The sequence below is a fragment of the Arvicola amphibius genome, chromosome 11 (assembly GCF_903992535.2).
Source record: "Arvicola amphibius chromosome 11, mArvAmp1.2, whole genome shotgun sequence".
NCBI classification, from domain to species: Eukaryota; Metazoa; Chordata; class Mammalia; order Rodentia; family Cricetidae; genus Arvicola; species Arvicola amphibius.
Window position 1 is genome coordinate 117,986,987 of NC_052057.2, and position 24,174 is coordinate 118,011,160.

Consider the following 24,174-nt stretch of genomic DNA (forward strand, 5'->3'; position numbering starts at 1 on the left):
GTTATATTTGTTTATAATGGAGATATTTAACTGTGTGAAGGTGTGTGATATTTGTTTATTCTGCAGAATATTTAACAGCGTGAAGGTATGTTATATTTGTTTATACTGCAGAATTTTTAACTTTTTTAAGCTGTGTTATATTTGTTTATTCTGCAGAATATTTAACAGTGTGAAGGTGTGTTATATTTGTTAATCCTGCAGAATATTACTTTAACTCTGTAAAGGTGTGTTACATTTGTTTATTTTGTGGAATACTAATCTGTGTGAAGGTGTGTTATATTTGTTTATTCTGCAGAATATTTATGGTGTAAAGGTGTGTTCCATTTGTTTATAATGGAGAATATTACTTTAACTGTGTGAAGGTGTGTTTTATTTGTTTATGCTGCAGACTAACAGTGTGAAGGTGTGTTATATTTGTTCATTGTGAAGAATATTATTTAACTGTGTGATAGTGTTTTATATTTGTTTATAATGGAGATATTTAACTGTGAAGGTGTGTTATATTTGTTTATTGTGCAGAATATTATTTATCAGTAAAGGTGTGTTATTTGTTTATCCTGCAGAATATTACTTTAACTCTGTAAAGGTGTGTTACATTTGTTTATTTTGTGGAATACTAATCTAACTGTGTGAAGGTGTGTTATATTTGTTTATTCTGCAGAATAATGGTGTAAAGATGTTATATTTGTTTATAATGGAGAATATTACTTTAACTGTGTGAAGGGTGTTATACTTGTTTATTCTGCGGAATATTTAACTGTGTGAAGGTGTGTTGTATTTGTTATACTGCAGAATATTACTTAACTGTGAAGGTGTGTTACATTTCTTTATAATGGGGAATATTACTTTAACTGTGTGAAGGTATGTTTATTTGTTTATGCTGCAGAATATTTAACAGTGTGAAGGTGTGTTATATTTGTTTATAATGGAGATATTACTTTAACAGTGTGAAGGTGTTATATTTGTTTTACTGCAGAATATTACTTAGAAGGTGTTTTATATTTGTTTATACTGTAAATATTTAACTGTGTGAAGGTGTGTGATATTTGTTTATTCTGCAGAATATTTAACAGCGTGAAGGTGTGTTATATTTGTTTATTCTGCAGAATATTTAACTGTGTGAAGGTGTGACACATTTATTTTGTGGAATATTACTTTAACTCTGTAAAGGTGTGTTACATTTGTTTATTTTGTGGAATATTACTTTAACTCTGTAAAGGTGTGTTACATTTGTTTATTTGTGGGATATTACTTTAACTCTGTAAAGGTGTGTTACATTTGTTTATTTTGTGGGATATTACTTTAACTCTGTAAAGGTGTGTTACATTTGTTTATTTTGTGGGATATTACTTTAACTCTGTAAAGGTGTGTTACATTTGTTTATTTTGTGGAATATTACTTTAACTCTGTAAAGGTGTGTTACATTTGTTTATTTTGTGGAATACTAATCTAACTGTGTGAAGGTGTGTTATATTTGTTTATTCTGCAGAATAATGGTGTAAAGATGTGTTATATTTGTTTATAATGGAGAATATTACTTTAACTGTGTGAAGGTGTGTTATACTTGTTTATTCTGCGGAATATTTAACTGTGTGAAGGTGTGTTATATTTGTTATACTGCAGAATATTACTTAACTGTGAAGGTGTGTTACATTTCTTTATAATGGAGAATATTACTTTAACTGTGTGAAGGTATGTTTTGTTTATGCTGCAGAATATTTAACAGTGTGAAGGTGTGTGTTATATTTGTTTATAATGGAGATATTACTTTAACAGTGTGAAGGTGTTATATTTTACTGCAGAATATTACTTAGAAGGTGTTTTATATTTGTTTATACTGTAAATATTTAAGTGTGTGAAGGTGTGTCATATTTATTTATTCTGCAGAATATTTAACTGTGTGAAGGTGTGTTATATTTGTTTATACTGAAGAATATTTAACTGTGTGAAGGTGTGTTACATTTGTTTATACTGCAGAATATTATTTAATTGCAAAATGTGTTATATTTGTTTATACTGCAGAATATTTAACTGTGGGAAGGTGTGTTATATTTGTTTATACTGCAGAATATTTAACTGTGTGAAGGTGTGTTATATTTGTTTATACTGTAGAATATTACTTTAACTCTGTAAAGGTGTGTAACATTTGTTTATTTTGCGCAATATTACTCTGTATGAAGGTGTGTTATATTTGTTATACTGCAGAATATTATTTATCAGTGAAGGTGTGTTATATTTGTTTCTTCTGCAGAATATTTAACAGTGTGAAGGTGTGTTTGTTTATTCTGCAGAATATTTATGGTGTAAACGTGTGTTCCATTTGTTTATAATGGAGAATATTACTTTAACTGTGTGAAGGTGTGTTTTATTTGTTTATGCTGCAGACTAACAGTGTGAAGGTGTGTTATATTTGTTTATACTGCAGAATATTTAACTGTGTGATGGTGTGTTATATTTGTTTATAATGGAGATATTTCTTTAACTGTGTGAAGGTGTGTTATATTTGTTATACTGTAGAATATTACTTTAACTCTGTAATTGTGTGTTACATGTGTTTATTTTGCAGATTACTCTGTGTGAAGGTGTGTTATATTTGTTATACTGCAGAATATTATTTGTGTGATGGTGTGTTATATTTGTTTATAATAGAGATATTACTTTAACAGTTTGAAGGTGTGTTATATTTGTTTATACTGAAGAATATTACTTAACTGTGTGATAGTGTGTTATATTTGTTTATAATGGAGATATTTAACTCTGTGAAGGTGTGTTATATTTCTTTATACAGCAGAATATTATTTAACAGTAAAGGTGTGTTATATTAGTTTATCCTACAGAATATTTAACTGGGTAAAGGTGTGTTATATTTGTTTATACTGCAGAATATTACTTTAACTCTGTAAAGGTGTGTTACATTTGTTTATTTTGTGCAATATTAATCTAACTGTGTGAAGCTGTGTTATATTTGTTTATTCTACAGAATATTTAAGTGTGTAAACATGAGTTATATTTGTTTATAATGGAGAATATTACTTTAAGTGTGTGAAGGTGTGTTTTCTTTATCCTTCAGAAAGTTTAACAGTGTGAAGGTGTGTTATATTTGATTATACTGCAGAATATTTAACTGTGTGAAGGTGTGTTACATTTGTTTATCCTGCAGAATATTACTTTAACAATGTGAAGGTGTGTTATATTTGTTTATCCTGCAGAATATTACTTTAACTCTGTAAAGGTGAGTTACGTTTGTTTATTTTGTGGAATACTACTCTGTTTGAATGTGTGTTATATTTGTTTATGCTGAAGAATATTATTAACTGTGTGATACTGTGTTATTTTTGTTTATATGGAGATATTTAACTGTGTGAAGGTGTGTTATATTTGTTTATTCTGCAGAATATTACTTTAACTCTGTAAAGGTGTGTTACATTTGTTTATTTTGTGCAATATTAATCTAACTGTGTCAAGCTGTGTTATATTTGTTTATTCTGCAGAATATTTGAGTGTGTAAACATGTGTTATATTTGTTTATAATGGAGAATATTACTTTAAGTTTGTGGTGTGTTTTCTTTATACTGCAGAACGTTTAACAGTGTGAAGGTGTGTTATATTTGTTTATACTGAAGAATATTTAACTGTGTGAAGGTGTGTTTTATTTCTTTATACTGCAGAATATTATTAAACTGTGTGAAGGTGTGTCATATTTGTTTATTCTGCAGAATATTGAACTGTGTATAGATGTGTTATATTTTTTTATACTGTAGAATATTACCTTTATTCTGTAAAGGTGTGTCACATGTGTTTATTTTGCTACTTACTCCGTGTGAAGGTGTGTTATATTTGTTATACTGCAGAATATTATTTATCAGGGAAGGTGTGTTATATTTGTTTCTTCTGCAGAATATTTAACAGTGTGAAGGTGTGTTATATTTGTTTATACTGCAGAATATTATTTTTGTGATGGTTTGTAATATTTGTTTATAATAGAGATATTACTTTAACAGTTTGAAGGTGTGTTATATTTGTTTATACTGAAGAATATTACTGAACTGTGTGATAGTGTGTTATATTTGTTTATAATGGAGATATTTAACTCTGTGAAGGTGTGTTATATTTCTTTATACAGCAGAATATTATTTAACAGTAAAGAGTGTTTTATTTGTTTATCCTACAGAATATTTAACTGTGTAAAGGTGTGTTATATTTGTTTATAATGGAGAATACTATAACTGTGTGAAGGTGTGTTTTATTTGTTATACTGCAGAATATTAATTGTGAAGGTGTTTTATATTTGTTTATACTATAAAATATTTAACTGTGTGAGGTGTGTTATATTTCTTTATTCTGCAGAATAACAGTGTGAAGGTATGTTATATTTGTTTATAGAGCAGAATATTTAACTGTATGAAGGTGTGTTATATATCTTTATACTGCAGAATATTAACTGTGAAGGTGTGTTATATTTGTTTATACTGAAGAATATTAATTGTGAAGAAGTGTTACATTTGTTTATAATGCAGAATATTATTTGTCTGATGGTGTGTTATCTTTGTTTATAATAGAGATATTACTTTAACTGTGTGAAGGTGTGTTATATTTCTTTATACTGCAGAATATTATTTAACAGTAAAGGTGTGTTATATTTGTTTATCCTGCAGAATATTTAACTGTGTAGAGGTGTGTTACATTTGTTTATAATGGAGAATACTATAACTATAACTGTGTGAAGATGTGTTTTATTTGTTATACTGCAGAATATTAATTGTGAAGGTGTTTTATATTTGTTTATACTGTAGAATATTTAACTGTGTGAAGGTGTGTTATATTTCTTTATTCTGCAGAATATTTGACAGTGTGAAGGTGTGTTATATTTCTTTATAAAGCAGAATATTTAACTGTATGAAGGTGTGTTATATTTCTTTATACTGCAGAATATTAACTGTGAAGGTGTGTTATATTTGTTTATGCTGAAGAATATTATATTTGTTTATTCTGCAGAATATTTAAGTGTGTAAACATGTGTTATATTTGTTTATAATATATGTGCAAATACACTCACAGACACACAAATAAAATAAAAACATGTTTTCTTTAGAGAGTAACTGTGCTTTGGTTCCTAATTCCCTTACCCTATTTATGGCTGATGATCACTTTACCGCACTGCCCTGCCTTATGCGTATTTACCAAGTCTTTTCTAATGTGGTCCTGAGCGCATAGTTTCTAGTATCCCAGTGGCTGAAAGGAAGGCAGGATTTTATCTCATTTTATTTTAGATTGAACCCAAGGCTCATGTCGGCCAGAACCGCTCCACCATTGAGTACACTCCACAGCCTTCAGCTATGAGAATAGCTGTCTCTGCCTCTTCGAGTTGGTCAGGAAGTTAGAAAGAGTTTGGTTACAGACTAGTATTTGTTGCATTTTGTTCTACTTTATCTACCTTTCACGTGTGGATCAGTGCACACGGGAATGCCTTTGAATACAACTCGAGCAACAACGCCAGCTCTTGTCATTGCCCTCACCACAGCGCTAACAGGGCTGGAGGGAGAAGCTGTGTCAGGAAATGTCCGAGGTGCCACAGTCAGAAACACAGTCCCTTTTAACACTTTCTGTCTAGAAAATCTCCACTCAGGCTCAGGTCGCACTCATAATGGAAGGAGGGACAGGTTTTCACCATCCAAGTTCGCAGAACCCTTGAACTTTATGCATGAATCTTCGCTTAAGGCTCTCTCTGTAGTCAAATTGTAAAAAAAAACACTAGTTGATATTCCACCATAGTGGTGAATGTTTCAGAAATCAACATGATAAAAAAAAATTCACCTTAGCTAGACGTGGCAGAACACGCCTGAAAAGCCCAGAACTTGGAGGTGAAGGCAGGGGGGTCGAAGTTTAAGACCAGCTTTGCCTGCACAGGTGCTGGTCAGCCAGACTGCTTGAAACTGTCTCAGAGCAAACGGCAAACGAAACCCACAAAAACCTCGCCTTTTCTCTATTTATTTCTCATTATATATTTATGTAGCAACATTTGCAGATGTCATGCCTTTCTTGCTGCTTTCTGCTGTTGCTTCTTGAGACATGGCTCTATGATGTAACTCTGATGTCCTAGAACTCCCTGTGTAGACCAGGCTGACTTCAAGCTCATAGAGATCCCCCTGCCTCAGCCTCCGGAGTGCTGAGATTAAAGGTGTGCACCACCATGGCCACTCTTGTCTTTTTACAGAGAGACTGGTCATTTTCTCTTGGTGGTATTCCTAGGGTATTTTTCCTATTGCAAAAGGAAAATTTTCCATTGAGCATATTTTCCCTGTGATTATTCGTTATCCACTTCTGAGCCTTACATTTTGTCAGCAAGTATTTAGGCACATAGCTCTAGAAGATAAAAGACTTCTTAACTTTTTTGAGACATGGTCTGTTTTATAATACCAGGTTGGTCTAAAACTTGAGGGACTCCTGCCTCCGTCTCCTGAATGTTAAAAATACGAGTGTGTGCGCCGCCACACTAAGCATAAAGACTTTTTAAAGATTCCATGATTCCATTTAAAAGAACCAGGGCAGGAAGATGGCTCAGCAGGTAAAGGGCTTGCCCCCAGCCTGATGATCTGCGTTCGATGACTGGGGGAAATTCCTTAATTCCCTAAGTTTTCTCTCCTGGAGAGCAAGGAGACAGTAACTTTCCCCAGAAGAAAAGGCAGGTAAGGATGGGCAGCCCGCTCTCCTGCCCCATTTCCGCGTCTGTTTTCAGTTGTCTCTGTGCGGCTTCTGGCTAAGTCTTGCTACGGAAGCAACAGGAGGCTAAGGCTTTGCTTCACTTTTAGTAACTGCAGCATCTACAACTCTGGATCGTCCCAGTCAAGCCACCTGATGGGCTGCTGTCTTTAGAGAAATTAAACTGGTACCAGGTAAAACAGCTCACACCAAGACACCGGGGGGTTTGCTGACGTGGGCAGAACAAGTTCTCAATTCTCTGATCTTTATTCAAAATGTTTTACTAGGTCAGAAGAGGTAGGCAATTTCTACTCACACACTTTCCTATAAATGCCGGCTCATCTTCACTTGCTTCTATATTTGGGTTTTTGAGACCAAGTCTCACCTAGGCCAGGCTGGCCTCAAACTCACGAAGAGGATGACCCTGGTCCTCCTCCAGCCATCCCCCAATGCTAGGATTACAGGTGTTCTTTCTCTCCCCTCCATCCCTCCCTTAGGACTAAGGAAGTTCTTTATACCAAGGGATTCACAGCACTGTAAACTACACTAACGAGGCCTGCCTGAGGTAACTCCGGCTCATCACATCTGTAAACAGCAAATTCAGACTGCCTCAGAAAATACAGAGAAGGGGCGGGTAGAGGGGGGTGCAAGGGGGAGAAGTGGGACAAGAGGAGGGAGAGGAGGCTGTGGTTGGGATGTAAAAGAAAGAAGGATGGCAGGGAGGACAGAAGGAAGAGAGAGTCAGTCTCAGGAAGTGTTCAAGTGTTTGCTGAGCCACCGAGGGCCTGGTAATCCAGCTGAGAGTCTCAGCTCCTCTTTTGAAGACCTTTAGGCAGGAACCAAGATGTTTAGCAGTTGATAGCTGCCAAATTTAACCTGGAAGCCATGGTCACAGCGCTAACAAAGACTTAGGAACTCTTCAGCACAGGCTCCTTCAGAATCCCAAGAACCAAGTCCTGATTCTTGTACTTGCCTCCGAGGGTCAGCCATAAGATGCCCTGAAGACAGTTCGAGCCGTGCAGGGATCAACCAAACGCCTCTGACAGGGCACACTGGACACCCAGTCCAGCGTACAGTCTCTCCTACCTATTGTCAATCGGAAGGCTTTCTGCGTACTGGGGGGCTAAGATGAGGCAATGTAGCCTTGTCCTTGCAAAGTTCTGGTTGAATTTAATTTGCAAAAATGTGTTATTTTAAGTCACCACTAACTCACAGTTGAAGCAGACACTAATTTATAGCTAAAATAAAGACTAGACTCACCTGCCAAGTACCATGGAGATTTTTTTTGGAGGGGGGTTATGGGGAGACAGAGTGAGGAGACAGAGGCCTGAAAAGGCAGGAAAAAGGACCAGCTACAATCCTGGTCACAGGACTCAGAGTCTCATTCATAATCCAAACCCACAAGTTAATAGCCATGTAAATACTTTCAATCTTTGCAATCAGTAAGTATTTTACAATTTAAAATTTAGCTGCTTTAATAGTAGAACTCTGGCGGCAGAGGCAGGTTCTAGGCCAACCTGGTCTACATTAGAGTTTCTGGCCAGCCAGAGCAACAAAGTAAGACCTTGTTGCAAAAACAACAACAAAAATAAATAAATAATGAAATTTAATTACGAAAAGAGAATCATTTCAAAAAGCAAGCAAGCAAAAAAGCACATACCATACTGGGTGTGGTGGTAAACATCTTTAGTAGCAGCACTTAGGAGACAGAGGCAGGTACACATCAGAAGCTCAAAGCCAGCTGGTCTACCTAGCAAGTTCCGGGCCAACCAGGTCTAAAAAGTAAGACCCTGTCTCAAAAAAGCAAAAGGCAAACAAAATACACAATCCCATAACGGTTGTTCACTACAATACTGTTAGTATAATTTATACTAATTCAGATTTCCGCCAACACAATTTTATTCACGATCACGGTAAGGCTGAGTGGCTGAAACTGTGGCTTTGGTTAGCTGAGATTAACAAGAAAGTCAACACTTCCAGACCAACCAGAACCGAACAGTTAAATAAGGCTCCAACGGGGATGAGCAGCTGCTTCATCTTTTCCAACATAATTTCTTTATTGGTTCTTTGTGAATCAATTGTGATTACATCACAGCATGTACCCTCATTCCGCTCACCCCCCCAGCCCCCCCATATCCTGCCATCCCCACCCCTGCAGTGCCCCCTCAAAGAAAATTTAAAAAGCAAAACGAAGCAAAGCAAGTAAACAAAAAACCTTCTTCTACCCTCCATCTTTCCAACGCCTCTTTATTCGTCCCGACGGCATTGGGAGGTGTGTGTCACATAGTGTACCCTCTTGTCCAATCAGTTTTACCAGCAAATGTTCATTACAATGAGTCATTGGTTTGGTTCAAGGCCTCTGGTTTCTGGTACACCATCACTGGATTCTGACTGATATCCTGCAGCTGCCCGCGAGTCACGAGGTCTAGTCTGTTCAACCACAAGCTCCGGCAGGTCCTAGATGGGCAGATATTAGGGTGAGCCAACACAAGGCCCTGCCGTGGGCATCGGTGGTAGCTGACTGGTCAGTGTTGGCCACTGGGGCCACCTGCCTCTGGGGACGGGGCGGAGCCAGCTCCCCTACTCCCCCGCCATCAGCGACAGTTCTCCCTTGCCTGCAGCAGTGTCCAGAAAGAACCAAGGCCAGTTTTCCCAGGGCCAGCAAAAGGCAGGGCCAGCTCAACATGGTGCTTTGATTTCATCTCACATGGTTCCTATGGCCACTGAGGTGACAGAGGCCACAGACATCAGCACAGACACCAGCTGCAACCGTACCAAAGACCTAATGGCCCTTGGTAGCAGCTCGGGCCTAGACATCACGATGGCCCCAGGTGGCAAGCAGACCTCCCCATCAGCCCACTTCTGTCTTCCTTTTGGCCTCTTTCCACAGTGCATGAGCCCCCCCACCCCCGTTTCTCTTTCTCCCCCATTTCTTCACCATGTATTTGTTAATCATAACGGGACCCACCTGCTTGGTGCCACAAGGTGCCAAGTGGGCCCATGGATGTCTTCCCTCCAGACTGGACCTTCAAGGGTGGTCTGTGGGTGGCTAGCACCCACCTACGCGGCAGGCCGTGGATCGTTGCTTAATCTTAAACTCAGGTCTTTTTCATCACTATGGATCAATTTTGAGTTAGACTAGCATTAGGGCTACACAGCCCTCAACACAAGACTACTCAGACTTTACACTTATTTTCCTGCCCTAACTCAGTGGTTCTCAACCTTCCCATGGCTGCGACCCTTTAACACAGTTCCTTATGTTGTGGTGACCCCCAACTATAAAATTATTTTTGTTGCTATTTCACAACTGTAATTTTGCTACTGTTATGAATTTTATGTTATGAATGTTACGTACTGTTACATAAATATTTTTGGAGACAGAGGCTTGCCAAAGGGGTCATGACCCACAGAACCACTGCCCAAAATGAACGCATTTTGCAGCTACAGGAGCATGTGACCGTTGGCTAGCAGCATGTTACAGTGTGAACCTAAGTCCCTTCCCCTTGGACCCGAGGGCTGAGGCAGAAAGGAAGTGGCTGACTTTCCCCCTCACCAGACTCTTACTGGGATCCCAACTCCTAGTGATGGCACAGCAGCCCTGTATGGGGGGTAGGATGGTAGGGTCTCAGCAGGGTCCCAGCCCCCAGCAGCTCTACAGCTGTTCTGTGAGCTATTTGAACCCGTGCAATAAACCCTTTTCTCCTTTAGTAAAAAGTTAGCTCTGGAGGCTGGGAAGCTGGCTCAGATGTTAAGAGCTCTTACAGAGGCTCACAGCCAACAGGAACTTAAGTTCCCGGGGATCTAACACCTCTGGCCTCTGTGGGTTCTTGCACATAAACCAACAAAGGCAGACACACACACTCATAAAAATACTACATGCCCTCCCCCGGCTCTAGTGCTTAGAATACAGCTCAACGGAAAAAAGCTGGGGCAGCTAAGTGCCCCTGTTCTGTGGGAGATGCTCTTGTACACTGTAGAGATTTGTCACTCATATTGGCTTAATAAAATGCTGATTGGGAAGTATAGGCAGGGTGACCAGACTAAGAATTCTGGGAAGAGGAAAGGCAGAGTCAGCAGTCAGACAGAGGAAGCAAGATGAGAATGCCTGAGGAAAGGTACCAAGTCACGTGGATAAACACAGACAAGAATCATGGGTTAATTTAAGTTGTAAGAGTTAGTTAATAATAAGCCTGATCTAATAGGCCAAACAGTTTATAACTGTTATAACCCTCTGTGTGTTTGGAACTGAATGACTGCAGGACCAGGTGGGACAGAAACTCTGTTTATATCGCTGCAACCCCAGAGTTTGGAGACAGAGACTGGAGGATCTCAAGAAATTGTCTGGCCAGTCATTCTAGCAGAATCAGTTGGCTCCAGGTTCTCTCATTCTCTCTCTCTCTCTCTCTCTCTCTCTCTCTCTCTCTCTCTCTCTCTCTCTCTCTCCTTTCTCTCTCTCACACACACACACATATATACACACGTACATGTGTACATATGTTAGCTCTTATCCTTTCTAAACAAGATCCCAAAACACACATTTTTAAACCAATAAACTAAAAGTAAACCAGTATTAGTAACATGAAATTATTTTAATATCTTTTTCTCCATGATTGAATATACAAAGATAACGGAAGTAATGTATTCTTCTGCTGTAAAGATGGATGGAATATATCAAAATCCACTCGCTGGATTTTCTTTAAATAGTCCTCTAGAGTAACCTGGAAAAAGAGAACAGTGGTTACTAGATGAGATGATCAAGTTTCCCAAACAAACTAGAGAAAAAGGACAGCTAGCGTGGTGGCCACACCCGCAATCCTAGCACTCAGGAAACTGGAGAAGGCGGATGGCCATGAGTGTGGTCAGCCTGTGCTAATGGTGGAGTCAAGGCCAACCTGGGGTAGAGAGCTAGAGTACTGAGGGAACTGGGGCAGGAGGGTGAAAACCACGCCAATCTGGGCCACACAGTAAGACCTTGTTTCATAGAAAAGGGGAAAGTCCAAGCCTAAAGCTACTTTAGTTTCCCGAGGTGATAATCACATAAGAAAAACATTTCTTTTCCCCAAGACAGGGTCTCTTTATGTAGCCCCAGCCAGCTGAGAACTCATTATATAGACCAGGCTGGCCGTAAGCTCACAGAGATCCTCCTGCCTCTGCCCTGTGAGTGCTGGGATTAAAGCTGTTGTCTTAGGGTTTTGTGCCGTGAAGACACACAATGGCCACAGCAAGTCCTAGAAAGGAAAACATTTGAGACTGGGTAATAGTAGTTCAGAGGTTTGGTCCATTATCATCATGGTAGGACATGGTGGCAACAGGCAGACAGGGTGCCGGAGAGTTCTACATCTGGATCCTCAGGCAGCAAAGGCCTGACACACTGGCCTGGCTACAGCTTCTGAAACATCAAAGCCCACCCCCTAGAGACACATCTCCTCCAACAAGGCCACACCTCCTAAAAGGGCCACTACCTATGGGCCTATGGGGGCCATTTTTATTCAAACACAGCTCTGTACCACCATAGCTGACCAAATTAAAGTTTTTTAAGATTTATTATTTATGTGTATCTGTGTGTAGGAACACCAGTGTCTAAGCCCCTGGAGCTGGAGTTACAGGCAGTTAGGAGCTGCATGACTTGGGCATGGAACTGAACTCCGGTCTCCTAGAAGAGCAGAGCATGCTCTTGACTACTGAGCCATCACCCTAGACCCAACAAAGAGAGAAAATAAAGACAGCCATGTCCCCAGAAACATTTACAACAGCTGAGCCATCTCTCTGGCTTGCATCAGGACCTTTTAACAAGCTTTCTGGGTTAATCCGATGTAGCCAGCTCAGCAATGACCTGTGGGCAGGCACTACTACATGTTCAGGTCACCATGGAGAGAGACATCCTACCAGGGAGACACTCTCACAAGATGGTTTCTTCTATCATTCCCATTTTAAGGATGAGTAAACTGAGGGGTTAAAGAAAGTAAGGCCCTGGCTAGACAGAGACAGTGCAGAGCAAACAATGTGGCCTGGCTGCAGACCCTGTGCTAATGACAGCTCAGAGCTCAGGTGTGACCGTCACGACGAATCAAGCCACCGGGAGGCAGGAAAGCAACCAAAAGGAGTTCCGTAGGGACTGAACCAAACCTGAGAACTAGTCCCAGTCTGTGCACTGGTTCTCCGGCCTCCCCCACTGAAGCACTCACCGTCTGAAGGAAGGCGGGAAACGCCTCCGCAGGAACGTTTCTGTGGAAGGACCTCGCCTTGAAGGGAGGAAAACAGGTTGGTTGGAAAGCTTCTGAAACAGTCTCCTCTGAGGGTGAGCACCAAGCAGCGGCAGCGGTTTAAAGACGTGACCAGGGCCTCTCATGAAAGCAAGGAAACAACTCATCTCCTGCTGTTGTATAAAAGCCTCTTCTTTCAGGGTTCGGCTGGGGGATTCTAGCGCCTTAGATCTCACAATGACTCTGGCCCTAGCCTGGCCTCCTGGTTAGCTCGAGCACAGATGGCCCTCCCAAGCGGGCTTCCTTGCCTAGTGTCTGAGGAGTTCATGTCTTCATCATTACTTCACCTCGATCAAGTGCCAGCTACTCGTCCTGGAATTCGAATGTCTGCATCTAACCTGTCTCAGCTCAGCCTGAAGACCCGGTCACTCAGGCCGATGCCGTCATCCTGCACTGGCCAGACCGACCTGGTGTCCAAGTCCTTATCAGCACCGTCTCCTACACCCTCTACTTCCGCACTGCGCACGTGGTCTCAGCTCCGAGATCACCCAGTTCTCTGTGCTGTCACCATTCTCTACCCTTTCTGCAGCATGGGGAGTGTGATCCTCCTTTCTTCTCTGCTCTGGGACGCAGTCCCCAGTTCTCCTGTTCTGCCCCTCTGCCCTGCTTCCTTCTACCTGATGAATGGATGTGGCCACAGGCTCTGTCCGCATCCTCATCTAGAGGCACACTCTGTGAGCAACAGCACCTAGACTAAAGCTTTGACGGTAACCTCTCACATGGTGACTGCAATTCTGGCCTTCCCAATCACAACCCTGCACTCTCCAGCGGCCCATCTCCCTAAATGTCGCTCCCTCTAATGGAACTATAACCAGAATGAAGACCAGCACCGAGCACACACTGTCGCATCTCTGACTGGCACTAGTGTGGTCTGTGGGAACTCACCGTGCAGCCTGTGACTTGCTCTCCCCCATCCTGTCATAGTTATCTGGTGTCATTGTGGGTGTGGCTGTATATACATACACATACACATACACACATGCACGTCTCTCTAAAGAACTGTATCCTTCTCCGAAGTAAGGGGAACTGTGGGAAGCACAGCCATGCCCAATCCCACCACCACTACCACAACCACCTCAGACCTGTGGTAATGGCAAATCCTCCTGAGTCAGGCTCAGAGAAATGGCAAAACCTTGCCCTGGTCTGTGTGTGAATGTTGACGTTTACAGCCTGAGACCGCTCTCCTAGAGAGCCTCCCACTGACACTAGCTAAGCCTTCTTCCTGCTGCCGGTTTACTAACCAGAGTGTCCAGGTGACTAGGAATTGCCCTCAGAGTGAGCACAGGCCAGCTGGTCTAGTGTCTGTACTGTGCCTTCAGACTGTCACTTCTTCATTCCTGAGACGCTCCAGTCGGGATAAGGATCAGGCCAGATGTGAAGAGGCACACAGACACTCAAATGTACACATAGTTTTTAAGGAAAGAGAAAAGACTGGGAGCTGGGAGATGAGTTGGTGCCTATGGTGGCCAGAAGTATCAGGTCTCCCCGGGCCCGAGCTGGAGTTACAGGTGGCTGTATGCCGCCTGTGATTTGGGTGCTCAGGAATTGAACTTAGTGAGCGCAATCTGATCTCTTAACCACTGAGTTGTCTCTCCAGCCCCCCAGCTCCCGGTCTTTCTTGTCTCAAGCACTGCTAGATCCAGCCATGGTAGCTCACACCTATAGTCTCAACATGCGGGAGGCCAAAGAAAAGATCACAAGTCCATGGCCAGTGTAGACCACAGTGGAACTCCTACCCAGCAAAATCCTGTCTCAAAAACCCAAAGGTGACAGAAACAAATACACAAAACCTCTGCCGGTTTTCTACTGCAGTAATAATGCCACAGCTTTACTTGATGGGGATATAAACTAACATATTGCACTTACTACATGGCAGGTGCTTCTTGTAACTCTGTATGTTAGCTCATTTATCTAAACAACACTTTGGGTAGGAAGTAATACATCCTCGTGTCTGCCCGGAAGCTGACACAGTTAGTGAACACAGAATTAGATCACGGTCAGGCTTCTGCCGAGCGTGTGCCACCATCCTCCATCTTCTCGCACGTCTCGAGGCCTCCAAAGCCCTCAATGGTTCTTCAACCCACCGCTCTACACCTGTTTCTGGGAGTGGATCGCATGCAGCCAGTAAAGCCAGCAGCTTTCAGTCCTAGCTATGAAAATCACCTGGAAGAAGGACGCTGGCTCGCCGGGAACTTTGCTAGCATGCGCAAGACCCCGGCAACAAGCTCCAGCACTAAACAACAAATACACTTTTTTCAATCTTCTAAATGAATAATTGTTACTGTTTGGTTTTTGTTTGAAGACAGGGTCTCTGTGTAGCCCTGGCTATCCTAGAACTCCCTCTGTAGACCAGAGTAGTCTAAAACTCAAAGCTCTGCCTGCCTCTGAGATTAAAGGCATGTGCCACCATGTCCAGCCACAACAAACAAATGAATAAAATACTTTGGAAAAATGCAATTCTCAGTGTCAGTTACTCTACCAATCTCCAGGGAGAAAGGCCTAGAACTTGGAAGAGACAGACAGATCTAAGTATGAGTTTGAGGCTAGCCTGGTCTACACAGTGAGTTCTAAACTACCCAGGGCTATCTAATGGAACTGTTTCAAAAGATTCTTTCACAATTTCACAGACACACACACTCCCCTACTATTTTCTCTTATCCCCTCCTCCTCCACCAAACCCTTCCCAAGAAGCAAACTCTTAAAGAACTAAAGCGGATTCTGGTGAACTCAGGAACCAGTTAGGAGCCATCAGAGCCAAGTGGAACTGAAGTAAATTCCGAGGTGAAAAGTGTCAAAAAGGAGTGAAGGCCAGAGTGAGCAACCGTTCAGTGGGGAAACATGAAGACTCCTCCCGTGGCCAGAAGACATCAGAGCAGGAGAGACAGCCAGGCCAGGGTGATGAGTTCTCCCCCAAGCTAGCTGAGAGCAGAGCACTCACTCAACGGGAAAAGCAAGAACGCTGCTGCTGCCGGGTTCCAGGAGGGGAGGAGACAGGCAGGAGCAGGCATGGACGGCAGACACACTCTGTGGACGAGCGGGGCCCTGTGAGAAAGCTCAGGCTTCTCACTCACAAAAGGGTGCATCCACCAGCTGAGGGCAGGGAGGGGGTTTCTGGAGCAGGAAAAGTTTCCAATAGTCCCTGAGATAAACCCTGGGAACACAACGAACACTGGAACAAAGACTACAAAGGTCAGAGTCCATAGTATGCTACAGAAAGGCTACCATATGTAAAAACCCATAGCATCTTAGGGCTTCCATTGCTCTGAAGAGACACCATGACGGCGGGGCAACACTTACAAAGGAAAACATTTCATTAGGGCTGACTTACAGATCAGAGGTTTAGTCCATTACTGTCACGGCGGCAGGACGAGGTGCTGCAGAAGGAACTGAGAGCTCCCCATCTAGATCTGCAGGCAGCAGCAGGTGTCTGTGTCCCACTGGCCAGACCTCCAAGTCGGCCTCCACAGTGACACACTTCTTCCAACAAAGCCACACCTCCTCCCACAAGCCCACACCTCCAACAGTACCATTTGCTATGGGTAATTCCTTCAAACACATGGTCCATGGGCCATGCCTTGTTGTGGATCATTTAAAGATGTGAAGGTGTGTTACATTTGTTTATAATGGAGAATATTACTTTAACTGTGTAAAGGTGTGTTACATTTGTTTATACTACAATTTATTACCTTAACTGAGTGGAGGTGTGTTACATTTGTTTATACTGCAGAATATTTAACTGTGTGAAGGTGTGTTATACTTGTTTATACTGCAGAATATTACTCTAACTATGTGAAGGTGTGTTATATTTGTTTATGCTGCAGAATGTTAACTGTGAAGGTGTGTTACATTTGTTTATACTGAAGAATATTATTTGAGAAGATGTGTTATATTTGTTTATACTGCAGATTATTTAACAGTAAAGGTGTTTTATATTTGTTTATCCTGCAGAATATTACTTTAACTCTGTAAAGGTGTGTTACATTTGTTTATTTTGCGGAATATTACTCTAACTGTGTGAAGGTGTGTTATATTTGTTTATGCAGCAGAATATTTAACTATGTAAAGATGTGTTATATTTGTTTATAATGGAGAATATTTAACCGTGTGAAGGTGTGTTTTGTTAATACTGCAGAGTGTTTACCAGTGTGAAGGTGTGTTACATTTGTTTATACTGCAGAATATTATTTAATTGTGGGATGTGTTCTATTTGTTTATACTGCAGAATATTTAACTGTGGGAAGGTGTGTTATATTTGTTATACTGCAGAATATTATTTATCAGTGAAGGTGTGTTATATTTGTTAATACTGCAGGATATTTAACTGTGTGAAGGTGTGTTATATTTGTTTATTCTGCAGAATATTTGAGTGTGAAAACATGTGTTATATTTGTTTATAATGGAAAATATTACTTTACCTTTGTGAAGGTGTGTTTTGTTTATACTGCAGAATGTTTAACAGTGTGAAGGTGTGTTATATTTGTTTATACTGAAGTATATTTAACAGTGTGAAGGTGTGTTATATTTTTTTATTCTGCAGATTATTTAACTGTGTGAAGGTGTGTTATATTTGTTTATCCTGCAAAATATTACTTTAATTCTGTAAAGGTGTGTTACATGTGTTTATTTTGCAGATAACTCTGTGTGAAGGTTTGTTATATTTGTTATACTGCAGAATATTTAACTGTGTGAAGGTGTGTTATATTTGTTTATCCTGCAGAATATTACTTTAATTCTGTAAAGGTGCGTTACATGTTTTTATTTTGCAGATTACTCTGTGTGAAGGTGTGTTATATTTGTTATACTGCAGAATATTTAACTGTGTGAAGGTGTTATATTTGTTTATAATGGAGATATTTCATTAACTGTGAAGGTGTGTTATTTGTTCACGCTGCAGAATATTTAACTGTGTAGAGGTGTGTTATATTTGTTTATACTCTAGAATATTACTTTAACTCTGTAAATGTGTGTTACATGTGTTTATAATGGAGATATTTAACTATGTGAAGGTGTGTAATATTTGTTTATACTGCAGAATATTATTTAACATTAAAGGTGTATTATATTTCTTTATCCTGCAGAATATTACTTTAACTCTGTAAAGGTGTGTAACATTTGTTTATTTTGCGCAATATTTAACTGTGTGAAGGTGTGTTATATTTGTTTATTCTGCAGAATATTTAACAGTGTGAAGGTGTGTTACATTTGTTTATAATGGAGATATTACTTTAACATTGTGAAGGTGTGTTATATTTGTTATACAGTAGAATATTACTTTAACTCTGTAAAGGTGCGTTACATGTTTTTATTTTGCGGATTACTATGTGTGAGGTGTGTTATATTTGTTATACTGCAGAATATTATTTATCAGTGAAGGTGTGTTATATTTGTTTCTTCTGCAGAATATTTAACAGTGTGAAGGTGTATTATATTTGTTCATACTGTAGAATATTACTTTTACTCTGTAAAGGTGTGTTACATGTGTTTATTTTGCGAATTACTCTGTGTGAAGGTGTGTTATATTTGGTTATACTGCAGAATATTATTTGTGTGATGGTGTGTTATATTTGTTTATAATAGAGATATTACTTTAACAGTTTGAAGGTGTGTTATATTTGTTTATACTGAAGAATATTACTTAACTGTGTGATAGTGTGTTATATTTGTTTATAATGGAGATATTTAACTCTGTGAAGGTGTGTTATATTTCTTTATACAGCAGAATATTACTTTAACTCTGTAAAGGTGTGTTACATTTGTTTATTTTGTGCAATATTAATCTAACTGTGTGAAGCTGTGTTATATTTGTTAATTCTGCAGAATATTTAAGTGTGTAAACATGTGTTATATTTGTTCATAATGGAGAATATTACTTTAAGTGTGTGAAGGTGTGTTTTCTTTATATTGCAGAACGTTTAACAGTGTGAAGGTGTGTTATATTTGATTATACTGAAGAATATTTAACTGTGTGAAGGTGTGTTACATTTGTTTATCCTGCAGAATATTACTTTAACTCTGTGAAGGTGTGTTATATTTGTTTATTCCGCAGAATATTTAACTGTGTGAAGGTGTGTTATATTTGTTTATCCTGCAGAATGTTACTTTTACTCTGTATAGGTGCGTTACATGTGTTTATTTTGCAGATTACTCTGTGTGAAGGTGTGTTATATTTGTTTATACTGCGGAATATTATTTAACAGTGTGATGGTGTGTTATATATGTTTATAATGTAGATATTTTACTATGTGAAGGTGTGTTATATTTGTTTACACTGAAGAATATTTAACTGTGTGAAGGTGTGTTACATTTGTTTATACTGCAGATTATTTAATTGCGAGATGTGTTATATTTGTTTATACTAGAATATTTAACTGTGGGAAGGTGTGTTATATTTGTTATACTGCAGAATATTATTTATCAGTGAAGGTGTGTTATATTGTTAATACTGCAGGATATTTAACTATGTGAAGGTGTGTTATATTTGTTCATACTTCAGATTGTTAACTGTGAAGGTGTGTTATATTTGTTTATCCTGCAGAATATTACTTTAATTCTCTAAAGGTGCGTTACATGTGTTTATTTTGCAGATTACTCTGTGTGAAGGTGTGTTATATTTGTTATACGGCAGAATATTTAACTGTGTGAAGGTGTGCTATATTTGTTTATTCTGCAGAATATTTAACAGTGTGAAGGTGTGTTGTATTGGTTTATTCTGCAGAATATATAACTGTGTAAACGTGTGTTCCGTTTGTTTATAATGGAGAATATTACTTTAACTATGTGACGGTGTGTTTTATTTGTTCCGCAGACTAACAGTGTGAAGGTGTGTTATATTTGTTTATCCTGCAGAATATTTAACTGTGTAAAGGTGTGTTACATTTGTTTATAATGGAGAATACTATAACTGTGTGAAGGTGTGTTTTATTTGTTATACTGCAGAATATTAATTGTGAAGGTGTTTTATATTTGTTTATACTGTAGAATATTTAACTGTGTGAGGTGTGTTATATTTCTTTATTCTGCAGAATATTTAACATTGTGAAGGTGTGTTATATTTGTTTATAGAGCAGAATATTTAACTGTATGAAGGTGTGTTATATTTGTTTATACTGCAGAATATTAACTGTGAAGATGTGTTATATTTGTTTATACTGAAGAATATTATTTAATTGTGAAGAAGTGTTATATTTGTTTATAATGCAGAATATTATTTGTCTGATGGTGTGTTATCTTTGTTTATATAGAGATATTACTTTAACAATGTGAAGGTGTATTATATTTGTTTATACTGCAGAATATTTAACTGTGTGATGGTGTGTTATATTTTTTTATAATGGAGATTTTGTTTTTTTGTTTTGGTTTTTTTTTTTTTTTTCTTTTGTTTTTCGAGACAGGGTTTCCCTTTAGTTTCTAGAGCCTGTCCTGGAACTAGCTCTTGTAGACCAGGCTGGCCTCGAACTCAGAGATCCGCCTGCCTCTGCCTCCCGAGTGCTGGGAGAGATATTTCTTTAACTGTGTGAAGGTGTGTTATATTTGTTTACGCTGCAGAATATTTAACTGTGTGGAGGTGTGTTATATTTGTTTATACTCTAGAATATTACTTTAACTCTGTAAATGTGTGTTACATGTGTCTATAATGGAGTTATTTAACTGTGTGAAGGTGTGTTATATTTGTTTACGCTGCAGAATATATAACTGTATGGAGGTGTGTTTTATTTGTTTATACTCTAGAATATTACTTTAACTCTGTAAATGTGTGTTACATGTGTTTATAATGGAGTTATTTAACTGTGTGAAGGTGTGTTATATTTGTTTATACTGCAGAATATTTAACAGTGTGAAGATGTGTTATATTTGTTTGTACTGCAGAATATTATTTAAATGTGTGAAAATGTGTTATTTGTTTATTTTGTAGAATATTTAACTATGTAAAGATGTGTTATATTTGTTTATAATGGAGAATATTACTTTAACTGTGTGAAGGTGTGTTATATTTGTTTATAGTGCAAAATAACTGTGGGAAGGTGTGTTATATTTCTTTATTCTGCAGAATATTTAACAGTAAAGGTATTTTATATTTGTTTATCCTACAGAATATTACTTTAACTCTGTAAAGGTGTATTACATGTTTTTATTTTGCGGGATATTACTCTGTGTGAAGGTGTGTTATATTTGTTTATACTGGAGAATATTTAACTCCGTAATGATGTGTTATATTTGTTTATAATGGAAAATATTACTTTACCTGTGTGAAGGTGTGTTTTATTTGTTATACTGCAGAATATTGACTGTGAAGGTGTTTTATATTTGTTTATACTGTAGAATATTTAACTATGTGAAGGTGTGTTATATTTCTTTATTCTGCAGAATATTTACTGTGAAGGTGTGTTATATTTGTTTATGCTGAAGAATATTATTAACTGTGTGATAGGTGTTATATTTGTTTACAATGGAGATATTTAACTGTGTGAAGGTGTGTTATATTTGTTTATTTTGCAGAATATTACTTTAACTCTGTAAAGGTGTGTTACATTTGTTTATTTTGTGCAATATTAATCTAACTGTGAAGCTGTGTTATATTTGTTTATTCTGCAGAATATTTAAGTGTGTGATGGTGTGTTATACTTGTTTATACTGCAGAATATTACTCTATGTGAAGGTGTGTTATATTTGTTTATACTGAAGAATATTTAACTGTGTGAAGGTGTGTTACATTTGTTTATACTGCAGAATATTATTTAATTGTGAGATGTGTTGTATTTGTTTATACTGCAGAATATTTAACTGTGTGATGGTGTGTTATATTTGTTTATACTGCAGAATATTTAACTGTGTGATGGTGTGTTATATTTGTTTATACTGCAGATTATTAACTGAAGGTGTGTTATATTTGTTTATGCTGCAGAATATTTAACTATGTAAAGATGTGTTATATTTGTTCATAATGGAGAATATTACTTTATCTGTGTGAAGGTGTGTTTTGTTTATACTGCAGAATGTTTAACAGTGTGAAGGTGTGTTATATTTGTTTATCCTGCAGAATATTACTTTAATTCTGTAAAAGTGCGTTACATGTGTTTATTTTGCAGATAACTCTGTGTGAAGGTGTGTTATATTTGTTATACTGCATTATATTTAACTGTGTGAAGGTGTGTTATATTTGGTTATCCTGCAGAATATTACTTTAATTCTGTAAAAGTGCGTTACATGTGTTTATTTTGCAGATTACTCTGTGTGAAGGTGTGTTATATTTGTTATACTGCAGAATATTTAACTGTGTGAAGGTGTTATATTTGTTTATTCTGCAATATTTAACTATGTGAATGTGTGTTTGTTTATTCCGCAGAATATATAACTGTGTAAACGTGTGTTCCATTTGTTTATAATGGAGAATATTACTTTAACTGTGTAAAGGTGTGTTACATTTGTTTATACCACAATTTATTACCTTAACTGAGTGGAGGTGTGTTACATTTGTTTATACTGCAGAATATTTAACTGTGTGAAGGTGTGTTATACTTGTTTATACTGCAGAATATTACTCTAACTATGTGAAGGTGTTTTATATTTGTTTATGCTGCAGAATGTTAACTGTGAAGGTGTGTTACATTTGTTTATACTGCAGAATATTATTTAATTGTGAGATGTGTTATATTTGTTTATACTGCTGAATATTTAACTGTGGGAAGGTGTTTTATATTTGTTATACTGCAGAATATTATTTATCAGTGAAGGTGTGTTATATTTGTTAATACTGCAGGATATTTAACTGTGTGAAGGTGTATTATATTTGTTTATACTGCAGATTATTAACTGTGAAGGTGTGTTATATTTGTTTATGCTGCAGAATATTTAACTATGTAAAGATGTGTTATATTTGTTTATAATGGAGAATATTACTTTACCTGTGTGAAGGTGTGTTTTGTTTATACTGCAGAATGTTTAACAGTGTGAAGGTGTGTTATATTTGTTTATACTGAAGTTTATTTAACAGTGTGAAGGTGTGTTATATTTTTTTATTCTGCAGATTATTTAACTGTGTGAAGGTGTGTTATATTTGTTTGTACTGCAGAATATTACTTTAAATCTGTAATGGTGTGTTACATGTGTTTATTTTGAGAATTACTCTGTGGGAAGGTGTGTTATATTTGTTATACTGCAGAATATTTAACTGTGTGAAGGTGTGTTATATTTGTTTATCCTGCAGAATATTACTTTTACTCTGTAAAGGTGTGTTATATGTGTTTATTTTGCTACTTACTCTGTGTGAAGGTGTGTTATATTTGTTATACTGCAGAATATTATTTATCAGGGAAGGTGTGTTATATTTGTTAATACTGCAGAATATTTAACTGTGTGAAGGTGTGTTATTTTTCTTTATACTGTAGAATATTATTTAACAGTAAAGGTGTGTTATATTTGTTTATCCTGAAGAATATTTAACTGTGTAAAGGTGGGTTACATTTGTTTATAATGGAGAATACTATAACTGTGTGAAGATGTGTTTTATTTGTTATACTGCAGAATATTAACTGTGAAGGTGTGTTATATTTGTTTATACTGTAGAATATTTAACTGTGTGAAGGTGTGTTATATTTCTTTATTCGGCAGAATATTTGTCAGTGTGAAGGTGTGTTATATTTCTTTATAGAGCAGAATATTTAACTGTATGAAGGTGTGTTATATTTCTTTATACTGCAGAATATTAACTGTGAAGGTGTGTTATATTTGTTTATACTGAAGAATATTATTAACTTGAGATAGGTGTTATATTTGTATATAATGGAGATATTTAACTGTGTGAAGGTGTGTTATATTTGTTTATTCTGCAGAATATTACTTTAACTCTGTAAAGGTGTGTTACATTTGTTTATTTTGTGCAATATTAATCTAACTGTGTGAAGCTGTGTTATATTTGTTTATTCCGCAGAATATTTAAGTGTGTAAACATGTGTTATATTTGTTTATAATGAAGAATATTACTTTAAGTGTGTGAAGGTGTGTTTTCTTTAAATTGCAGAACGTTTAACTGTGTGAAGGTGTGTTATATTGTTTATACTGAAGAATATTTAACTGTGTTAAGGTGTGTTACATTTGCTTATACTGCAGAATATTATTTAATTGCGAGATGTGTTATATTTGTTTATTCTGCAGAATATTACTTTAACTCTGTAAAGGTGTGTTACATTTGTTTATTTTGTGCAATATTAATCTA

General features: G+C 37.7%; 1 protein-coding gene across 4 annotated transcripts in view; it reads right to left on the bottom strand.

Annotated features, from left to right (window-relative positions):
• Positions 1 to 11,269: 11,269 nt before the first annotated feature.
• Positions 11,270 to 24,174, bottom strand: part of Ndufaf6 (NADH:ubiquinone oxidoreductase complex assembly factor 6) — a 36,004-nt gene continuing 23,099 nt past the window's right edge. For 2 of the 4 annotated variants that reach the window (XM_038348229.1, XM_038348231.1), the window contains exons 8-9: positions 12,885 to 12,941; positions 11,270 to 11,417 (exon numbers count right to left, since the gene is read on the bottom strand). In XM_038348229.1, coding sequence (XP_038204157.1) covers positions 11,289 to 11,417; positions 12,885 to 12,941 — 186 coding nt within the window. In that variant the 3' untranslated portion in view covers positions 11,270 to 11,288. Of the gene's footprint in view, positions 11,418 to 12,884; positions 13,042 to 24,174 lie in introns of all 4 variants that reach the window. The other 2 variants (XM_038348228.1, XM_038348230.1) reach the window with 1 other exon arrangement.